This window comes from Peromyscus leucopus, chromosome 16_21, assembly GCF_004664715.2.
Source record: "Peromyscus leucopus breed LL Stock chromosome 16_21, UCI_PerLeu_2.1, whole genome shotgun sequence".
Classification (NCBI taxonomy): Eukaryota; Metazoa; Chordata; class Mammalia; order Rodentia; family Cricetidae; genus Peromyscus; species Peromyscus leucopus.
The window spans coordinates 49,515,022-49,526,200 of NC_051084.1; the positions used below are offsets into that span (position 1 = coordinate 49,515,022).

The 11,179-nt window shown below is 45.4% G+C and overlaps 1 protein-coding gene across 3 annotated transcripts in view; it reads right to left on the reverse strand.

Annotated features, from left to right (window-relative positions):
* Nucleotides 1–11,179, reverse strand: part of Rab23 (RAB23, member RAS oncogene family) — a 33,538-nt gene extending 22,359 nt beyond the window's left edge. Inside the window, exons 1-3 of one of the 3 annotated variants that reach the window (XM_028865387.2) lie at nt 11,091–11,179; nt 3,897–3,993; nt 2,053–2,277 (exon numbers count right to left, since the gene is read on the reverse strand). In XM_028865387.2, the coding sequence (XP_028721220.1) occupies nt 2,053–2,207 (155 nt within the window). In that variant the 5' untranslated portion in view covers nt 2,208–2,277; nt 3,897–3,993; nt 11,091–11,179. Of the gene's footprint in view, nt 1–2,052; nt 2,278–3,896; nt 4,004–10,860; nt 10,950–11,090 lie in introns of those variants that run through there. The other 2 variants (XM_028865386.2, XM_037199478.1) reach the window with 2 other exon arrangements.

The window sequence follows — 11,179 nt, forward strand, 5'->3', positions numbered from 1 at the left end:
GCTCAACTGTCATCCCAGCACCCGGATTCTGAGGCAGGACAATCTTGAGTTTGTGTTATGTTATAAGACATTGTCTCAAAACAAAAAAGGAACTACTGGTTTTTTTTCATTAATTGATCAACATCTGACCTTTTTTTTAAGTGTTTCTACTTAAAGACACCTTATTATATGTTACTCATTGAACTCATGCCCTGCAGCAGCAGCAGCAGCAGAGAGCGCAAGCACTCTAATTCCTTTACCAAAAACACTTATCTAACAGTGGTCTTCTCCGTAAGGCGCACACAGCCTTCCTGCGCTCAGAAGCACCACACGCAGCTGTAGCGCTGGAGTACGGCTGGAGGCCAGGTGAGATAGCCCACTACTCACCAGAATGAAGGAGAGCGTGAGAAGGTAGCACCACACAAGACAAAACGGGACATGTTTACTGTATAAGGGCTAACACGAGAAGGGCCACCTTGCTTGACCACAGCCGGGAATGTGCGTGGTGGACAACTCCAATGTTTCTGTAGCCCTCTGTCTATCTAATAAGTGACCACTACGCAGTGACTCTGGGGTTACAAATAATTTTTAGCAAACAAACAAACAAAGAGCCTATGAGGAAGGGCAGGAACGGGGCCTCAGTGTTCACAGCAGGCACATATCACTCCACTCCCCAAACCCACCATCAGGCGGCTCACAACTGTCTGTAACTCATGCTCCAAGGGAACTGCTGTCTCTGGCCTCCGCAGGCCTCTGCACTTATGTGTACAAGCCCACCCCCACCACACAACTAAAAATAAATCTGCTTTTAAAAAGCCTATGGATAATGAAAATCAACTTATATCCAAAATACTGACTTTTGTTTCAGGTACAAGTACAAAACACAAATATCATCAAGACAGAATGAGTCTCCTTAAAGTAAGTGTTAGGGAAGCAGACCAGAGTCAGCGATGACCATGATCTCTGCTGCAAGCTAGGAAGTGGGCGGCGAGTCAGGGTCCAACCCAGAGGAGCCTGGAAGGTTCCCAACATCAGAGACAAAAAGCATCACTCCCAAGGATTTTAGAGTCCACTTGGATTTACTGAAATAGGCGTTCCTTTCTGTGGGCAAGTTTAATACTCCCAAACCTGTATTCTTTCAGTTCTTTAGGATAAAGGTATGTTATTGTATCTTTAACTTCCATACAGTGTGGTTCAGTTTTTTAAAGGAAACATTTGGTGAGCAAATGTAATTCTGGACACTGAGAAGGTGGAGACAGGAGGATCAGGATTCAAGACCAGCCTTTGCTACAGAGCAAGTTCAAGGCCCCAATCAACCTACATGAGACCCCGACTCAAAAAAATAAAATTAAAAGAAAGAGGCAATCTAAACAAAGGAGCCTCTCAAAGGAAAATTTCAGGACAGCTGAAATGCTCCGTCTAAACAACCCAGCAGGGAGAAATCAGTCAGGGCCGGTTTGTGTTTATCAAGTCCCCAAGGTGTCACTAATAAATATAAAACATACAGAAGGGAGAGGGGAAGGAGTGAAGAGGAAAATGAAAAACATTAGAGGAAAGGGGGAAAAATTAGAAGAAAAAAAAAAGAGCCAAAGATTAAAGTATATGATAAAACGAACAACAGACAGACAAAACAAAACCAACCTGAGAGCGCCCCAGGCACGGCGTGATGGCACACACCTGTAATCCGAGCACTCGGGAGGCTGAGGAGGAGGAGGAAGAGGAGAGCAGACGACTGAGGCCAGCTTGAGCCACAACAGCAGGAGCCCGTCTCAAAAACAAAAGTATGGGCAGGTGTGGCAGCAGAAGCCTGTGTAATACAAGTGTCTGGGAGATAGAAGGAAGAGGATGGGGAGTTTAGGGTCATCCTTGGTTACAGAGCAAGTTCAAGGCCAGTGTGGGCAACGCAAGGCCTTGTTTAAAAAACTGGACAAAACCAACAACCAAACCCAACAGCACTAACTGCTGCATGAGCCACTGACCCCTGCTGCCCGGCTTGGACCGGAAGTTCCTCATTCCGGTAGAGTCTCAGGCACTTAATGAATAAGAATGAAGGATAAAAGGCCGAGTACATACTGAATCTGTCGCTCCAAAAAGTCGACCCCAATGGTCTTCTTGTAGTCTTTTGTGAAAATGCCTTTGCAGTATCGCTGGATCATGCTGGACTTTCCGACGGCCCCATTCCCTACGACCACCATCTTAATGGCTACTTCCACGTCTTCCTCCAACATGTTCGCCACAGAAACGGTCTCTGGACCAGCTCCAGTTCCAGGTGGTCAGATCGCCTCTGCAGACCTACAGCTTAAAATAAAAATACTTTTATCAAGAAACAGTCACATTACATTGCAGCCGGGCGGTGGTGGCGCATGCCTTTAATCCCAGCACTCGGGAGGCAGAGGCAGGCGGATCTCTGTGAGTTCGAGGCCAGCCTGGTCTACAAAGCAAGTTCCAGGAAAGGCGCAAAGGCTACACAGAGAAACCCTGTCTCTAAAAACCAAAAACCAAGAACATAAAAAACAAAAAACAAAAACCATTACATTGCAATAATCTATCCAAAGGCCGAGGCTCCCAATCCACCTTTTCCCTCGTTAACCTTAGAAAGGTAAACACTGATACCTTATCCGCACAATTCTCTTTCAGAGACAAAGACTAAGCGTTTGAAGTACTGAATTTATTACTTAGCCTCTCCAAGACTCAGTTTCCTGGCAACAATATTCATCTCACAGAGTTGTTGACCAAGGAAGGATACATGTGAAAACCTTAGCAATGTGTGAGTTACACACGCAAACATTCATTTTGTGTAATACAATCCCACATGTTGTAACATTAAATGCATTATTAGAAACAAACCTGAGAAACATGCTTTTCAACCTTAGAGGTGTCTTTTTATAAAAGCACCCCAAAGAAACGTCTTGTGTGATGAAGTGCAGGCAGGTGTCTCACTGAGCTCTTGGTTAACTGCTCAGTTCTCACATTACAATGAGTGCCGCACAGATCATCTCATGCCACAGATTCTTTGGTTTGAGACCAGTTCTAGTTTACCAGATAATCAAGGTAATAGAATATGCATACTTTACACTCAAAAGAATAGAAAGTCAATTTCCTATAGTTCTTAAAATGGCATGCCTACTTGGCTATTATATTTCGGCTCCCTTAACTGAATTCATTACTACACGGATTGAACCTGAAATGTAAAAATAGTCCTGAGCCTCCAGACTCACCCCAGGTACTTCATAAACTTTTATGGTCCTAAGAATCTTCTAGAAGCACTTGCGGAGATCTAGCCATATATAATGAGAAACCTCAGAACGGTAGCTTTTTTTGTTTTGTTTTCCCCAAGACAAGGTTTCTCTGTGTAGTCCTGGCTGTCCTGGAACTCACTTTGTAGTCCAGGCTGGCCTTGAACTCACAGAGATCCGCCTGCCTCTGCCTCCCGAGTGCTGGGATTAAAGGCACGCGCCACCACCACAAGCCTCTTGCACTGCTAATTCCGTCCTGACATTTGCTCCTTAAAGAGCCCAGATAGATGCGCTCCCCCCCACCATGTGATTTTACGCCAAGTAAACGTTAGAACCATGAGTCTATGTCAGTGCCTCTGGCCTGTGGCTGATGCTGGAACCGAGGAAAACTTTAAAGGGCGGTGATGTTTGGATCCTGTGCTCTGAAAATACGATTTCTAGAATGTTCTAGAATGAATCCAAGAGTTCATCTCCCAGCCTTTTACTGCCCTGAAGCTTCGGTCTCCTGAACGCTCGGGAACAAATCTAAACCCAGCAGGTGAGGTGGCAAATGCCATTCTCCCAGCCCTCAGAAGGCCGACTGAGGCTGGAGGGCAGCTGCACGTTCCAGGCCAGCACGGGCTACGCGGTGAGACCGCATCTCAGAAAACCAAAGTGACAACACACAGCTCCGGTTCTTACCCAGATCTGACCTCCTTCATCCAGCTGCCGTGTACACTGGCTCGGTCCTAGGAAGTCAACGTCCTTTCCTCTACCTCACAATTCTTCACCCTAGAAGCTGTGAAGTTACAAAAAGGAAAAAAAATCAATAATGTCTACAGCAAAACTGCAGCAAGAAAAACCTTGTATTTTATCCTTTTAAACATATATACTCAGCTAAGCAGTGATGACGCACACCTTTAATCCTAACATTCAGGAGGCAGAGGCAGGCAGATCTCTGTGAGTTTGAGGCTAGCCTGGTCTACAGAGTGAGTTCCAGGACAGCCAGGGCTACACAGAGAAACTTGTATGTATGAAACTGTCTTGTATGTGTACACACACACACACACACACACACACACACACACACACACACACTCAATAAATATGCACACGCTGTTTCTCACTCAGTCTCTCCGCTACACAAATGACTCAGCAGTTACGAGTGCATCTTTACAATCATGGGGACCAACCTTGGGACCCCAACACCTGTGTAACAGAGCGGGGTGTCTCCCACATACCTGCAACCCCAGATACAGGGAGGCTGAAGACAAAAGAATTGCTGGGACTTGTTGGTTTACAGTCTAGCTAAGAAAATAAAGTCTCCGGTTCAGAGAGAGGTCCTCCCTCAAAGTGACAGGTGGGGAATGATACAGAAGTACACCTGACGCCCTCATCTGGCTTCTGTGCATGCACACAGACACTTGAACATACACTCCCAAGTGCACAGATACACACGCACAAAAATAAATAATAATATAAATATATAGACTTCAGAGACACTTCTGATAGTCCGGACATTTTTTGTTCCATTCTCCAAGCATAACTAAAATCTCTGCACTTTACATAAAGGGCACATAGGCCTCTGAAAAACAGACAGGGCAATGGGCTATAAGCTGCAGACACAAGGAACAGAATAAAAGTGAATTCCCTTTGAGTTCTTTTTCTCTTTCATTTCTCAGACTAGATTATGAAGAAGTCAAATAATCAACAAACAAGAAGACCTCAATAAAAGGCTACTCTCTTTAGCCACAGGACCAGGAAAGGGGCAGCTGAGCAAGAAGCCAAGACAGGAAACACCCTCATGACGTCACCGCACTGCCAAAGGCCGACTTACAACTCCTATGGGAAGACAAGCAGGTGTCCCTTCCCACCCACACCACCACCCTGCGCCTTAGAGACCACACAGGGAACTGAGATGCCCACTCCATCCACCAGGTCTCGTTGCTCACCACCTTTACATCTCTTTCTTTGGGGGGAAGGGGGTACAGAGGAGGCCTATTAGAAAGCTTCACCTTTCACCATCCCTCAGAGGCAATGAGGTCATCTTCCCACCCACTGCAGCGTCAGTGGGGACCACAGGAGGAACAGTACTACAAAGTGCCTCTCCTCCTCCCGAAAAGGACAAACCCGGTGGGTGTCATCATGGGTGCCTCTTAACAGGGCAGCCCTTCCCACCCTCAGTTTCGATGGAAGACAAGTCTTAGTTAAGACAGACACATAGACGAATCAGAGTTTACAAGTGAAAATAACCACAACAGAAGGCTCAATGGAGAGACTCAACGGCAGAACAGGGAGAATGGAGGGAGGAAACGGAAACTTGATCATACAGTAGAAAATAGCCAATCTGAACAACACAGCACACTACAGGGGGAAAAAAAGAGCGTCAAAGATCCGAAGAACTAAGAGAAAAAAAAAAAATCTATTGGTATCACCAAAGTCAGGACAAGGAAGAGCAAAAGGATAGGACTGAGAGGCAATGGAAAAAATAAAGACTGAAATACCCCAAAATTTAGAAAAAAACACGAATTCAAAGAAGCTAACTGAAACAAGGCAGACAAACCTAACAAAATCCAGACCCAAAACATACCAAATATTTGCCAACTGAAGACACACCTTCAAAGCACTGAAAGACAGTGAGTTTGGTTTTTTATCACACTGCGTGGGAGGGGTGGGATCTTTTAGGGCAGAGGTAGGGGGCATGTTTTTATGCACAGGCCCTGGGTTCAACCCCCCAATATCACACCCTCCTGCCACTGACTGGGATTAGGAAGTGTGGCTTTCTTGGAAGAAGTGTGCCACCATACCGACTACAGAGATATCAGATAACAACATCAACCGTAAGGGCCAAGAGAAAGAGCACATCCCTTTGTGGGTGCCGAAAGAAATGATCTGTCAGCACAGAGCCACATCCCAGTGAAATCCTTCAGGAGTGAAAGAGGAGGCAGGCCAGTTTCTGATCAGGAAAAACTGAGACCATCTGCAGTCTGCCCAAGAGAACAAAAAGAAGTTCCTGAGACAGACTTCAAAAGGATGAACATGGTAGATATAAAAATTCTGTGAAATGCAACAGTCTTCTAGTCTCTTTCTTTACAATGTATGTGAAGAAAATAATTAAGATAATTATAATAAGATAAAGGAATATAAAAAGAGGTCTTATACTGGAACTGACAAAATGCTAACTCCAATACGCTTTGACTTACACACATATATATGTATACACACACACACACACACACACACACACACACACACACACACACAGTGTAACACCCAGAGCAAACATTCAAAAGCTCCTACAGATATACTGAAGAGCACAGATAGAAAAAAAAAGTTACCGAAGCAAACCTATATTTACAGAACTTTCTCCACAGCAGAATATACTTCCTGTCAAGAATTCACTAAGAGGGGTTGGGGAGATGGCTAAGCAGTTAAGAGCACTCACCGCTCTTCCAGAGGACCCAGCTCAATTCCCAGCACCCACACAACAACTCACAACTATCTGTAATTCCAATCCCAGGGGATCTATGCCCTCTTCTGGCCTCTGTGGGTACCGGGCGCGCACACACACACAGTGTACAGACATATGTGCAGGCCAAATGCTCATTAACATTTTTTTAAAGAAAGGATTAGAGCGCACTGAGTATATGATTTGCCAAGATAGATCGTATTCTGAGCCATCAAAGAATACTGCTGTGAGACTGCGTCTCCTCAGACTATCAGATGATACATTCATAGAATTTCACCAACGTGGCCACCTACAGATGAGCGAGGCAACGGCAGCACCAGCAGACATGCTACCATAGACTGAGAAAGCGCACACGTAGGGCGTCAACCCTACGCAGGGGACTACAGGCAACTAAGGAACGACGAGAGCGGGAGAAACAGTTTCACCGAGAGGAGGGCACACCAACTGGTTATCCAACATCAAATGGTCAGCACCAGAAACAAAGGCATACAAGGGACATGACATGGACTGAGCAGGTTGTATTTAGACACACGTAGCAATAATTAAATAAAGAGAAGCCATGAATTTGAAAGAGAGCAGGATGGGTTACATGGGAAGGTCCAGAGGGAGGAAAGAGAATGGTAAATGATGTAATTATAATCTTAAAAATAAAATATATACATATTTTGAAAAGTGTCAACAAATCTAAAATACTGAAATCCATACAGTGTATTCACTGAACATAATAAACTCACACCAGAAACCAGTGACAGAACGAATAGGGAAACCTTGGTATTTTGAAATGAAAAACACATTTCTAAGGGATTCAGCGATCACAGAAGCTTAGAGAAAAGTAAGTCACTGGGTGTGGCCTGTAATCCCAGCACTTGTTGGAGCTGAGGCAGGAAGACCCTGAGTCTGAGGCCAGCCTAGGCTATATGGCTAGACCCTGTCTCTCTATATAATATGTATAATATCTAATATATTATAAATATGTAAGCATAATAGAAAAGTCAACGTGGAACTCTGTGGGAGGCAGCTACGGCAGTGCAGAACAAAGCTCCATTAGGTAAGAGTGTTTGTCTTAATAACCTAAGCTCTTAACCCGGCAGGGCAGCCACAGAGCTAACCACTCAGGAGGCCACAGCAGGACAGCAAACTCCCGGCCTGCCTGAGACCACCCCAGCCACTTACCAAGACACTATCTCACACTGAAAAGTAAAAAGAAGGCTGGGTATGCAGATCAGGGGCACAGCACTTGCCCAGCAAGCCTAAGGCCCCAGAATCATCATCAAATAAAGTCAGAGGAAACTGCACTGTCTAATTTTAAAACAGTGTAATCTGAAATCAAGAAGGTTCGATACTGGCTAGAGAAGATCCACACGCCTGTGCGGCAGAGGAGAAGGCTCATAAATGCAAAGCTTCACCTTATGCAGTTAACTTAAAATGCACCACCACATAGGCACAGTTACTACAACTTTTAAGAGCAAGTCTATAGAAGAGTATATTCCTGACTGGGTTTAAAGAGTTCTTAGTCAGGAAACCAGAAGATACAACACGAGTGGGAAACCGATAAACTAGATACCAAAATTAAAAAACACAGGGCGCTCTTCAGTGGTTCTCAACCTGTGGGTTGCGACCCTTTCGACAGCCGTCTATCTCCAAAAGCATTTACATTACAACTTATAACAGTAGTAAAATTATAGTTATGAAGTAGCAACGAAAATAATTTTATGGTTGAGGGTCACCACAACATGAAGAAGTGTATTAAAGGGTCACAGCATTAGGAAGGGTGAGAACCACTGTACAAGCAAGTAAGAGAGCGTGCTACACAAGACTTAAATTCAATACCCGGATCCCACGGTGGAAGGAGAGAACTGGCTCCCGGAAGCTGTCTTCTGACCTCCACACGTGCACGTGACATGTGCATCCCCCCCCCCCCACTTCATCACAATAATACAATTTCAAGACGTAAAAACATTAACCAGGCATGGTTGCACACACCTGTAATCCCAGTATTTGGAACGTGAGGCAGGAGGATCAGAACCTCAAGTTCATCCTTGGGCCAGAGTGAGTTCCGGGCCAGTATGGGCTAAAGAGAAAGTCTCAAACCAACCAAACCACCTAAACAACAACAAAGAACCAGCCCAGGAGGTGGTGCCCACCCGAGATTCCTGCACTTTTGAGGCTGAACACAGGAGAGCAACAAGGTCAAGACTACACTTGTGTACACATTTTGAGGACCCTTTCTCAAAAGTAAAGAAATAAATATAAACATTTGTTGTTTCAAACGATGAATAAGGAAGGCAATGAACAGACAAGACACCGTCTAGGAAAAAAACACTTTTAAAATACGGATCTGACATGACTGGTATCTAGAGCTTCAGAAGGAACCCTCAGGCTCAACACAAGAACACGCAACCAAGTTAAAAAAACGAGCAAAAGACACAGACAGCAGACACACAAGCGTGTGCATGGCACGTGAGTACGCAGACATTCAATAACTGTGGCTATGAGTTAAAGGCCCATGATTCCCGATGACATCCCAGGGTGTGTGTGGGTAAGCAGAAGAGAGGAGGAGCGACTGAACCGGCAGGAATGCAAAGTGACAGGGCCACTGTGGAGAATGGTTTTCATGGCGGGAGATACTACAACCCAAGAGCTGATGTCCTGTGTAATCCCCAAACATCACACAACTCAATACCCTACAGAACTAAAAACTGAAGTTCCACACAAAACTCTGTGGAACACACACACACACCAATCTATGGCCATACCATCCTGATCATGTCTCATCTCAGAAGCTAGGCAGGTTGGATCTGGTTAGTACTTGGATGGGAGATTTGCTTACTTTCATTTTAGTACATATTGATGTATTAGTGTTTTGCCTGCGTGTCTGTGTGAAGGCATCACCAGATTCCCTACAACTGCAGCTATAGGCAGTTGTGAGCCGTCATGTGGGTGTGGGGATCTAACTGAGGTCCTCTGCAAGAACAGCCAGTGCTCTTAACCAGTGAGCCATTTCTCCAGCCCTATCACATCTACATACATAATCACCTAAAACTGAAAACTACCCCAAATGTCCTTCAATGGGTGGATAATAAAATTAGATATATCTGGCACATCCACTAATTAAACACTACTTAGCAATAAAAACGGAGGGGGGATTATCCATACAGGAAACAATGTGGGAACAGACAATTGGCTCAATAGCACAGTGTTTGCCCAGCTTGACAAAGTCCTGGATTCCATGCCTAACACCACACACACCCCTGGCATGGTAGCACATGGGATCTGTAATCCCAGCACTTGGGATGTGGAGGTGGAAGAATCATAACCTCATGGCTATTCTTGGCTAGTGGAGCAAGTCTGAGTCTAGTGTGAGCCACCTGAGATCTTGTCTCAAAGATAGATAGATAGATAGATAGATAGATAGATAGACAGACAGTCTCCAAAATAACCAATATGGATGCATCTTGAATCTCAAGAGCATTATATTTAGTCACTGAAAAAGTTATCAACGCCCCAAACTGTTACACTTAAATGACATTCTGAAAGCATCAGTAACTCCGAGGAATCAAGAATAAGAAGTATGATATAAAGAGACAAGAGGTTTTAATAGACAGTAGGACCGACTTTAAAGCCTGACTGCATTGGTGATTACATGAAACTAAAACTCCAAAAGTTTTTTTTAAAAATCATTTGAAAGTTAAAAAAATAATAAAACTTAAACAAAGATGTGAGAACAGTTTATAGCTCTGGGAATCACTGCTGAGATTCTCAGAAACTAGAGTTAAAACATTGCATCCCAGCATGCAGGAGGATGAGGCAAGTGGATCTCTGGCTTTGAGGCCAGCCTGTCTACATAGCAAGTTCCAGGTCAGCCAAGCCAATATGGTGAGACCCTGTCCCAAATTACACACATTAAAAAACAAAAATCAAAAAACTGCATCAAAATAATCATGTTCTTAGAAAGGCACAATTCTGAATTAAAAACTGACAGTAATTATAAATATCCTTCCCTCTCAACCTAAATCACTTGGCAACCAATACAGTCTTTCGCGTTAGCAAAGGATGGGTCAACTTAACTAAGTAACGGGTTGCTGGGTTTGGTTTTTACGTCGGGCAACAGCCTGTGCGTTTGCAAAAAGCACAGAATTGCTCTTGCCGCGCAGCCCTGTGCGGACCCTGCCTCGCCCGCCAGAGTGAAGTTCTTACACACTCGAGTTCCTGCTCCAGGGAAACCACGGCGACGGACCGAGCGGCGGGCGGCGGCCGGGCGCGATGGCACGGAGCGGTCCAGCCCGTCCGCGCGCGGGCTGTCCCCACGAGGACCGGGGAGGAGTGCGCCGCCCGCCGCAGCCCCGGTCCCCGCCCACAGCGACTTCCCGGCCCCGCCACCCGGGAGCCCGTAGCCCCCGAGCCGAGGCCGCGCAGGCCGCACTCACCTCCTGCCCGCAGCCCGGAACCCTCGGCACCGAGCCCGCAGCCCGGAACCTGGAACCCGCAGCACCGAGCCCGGAACCCACAGCCCGCA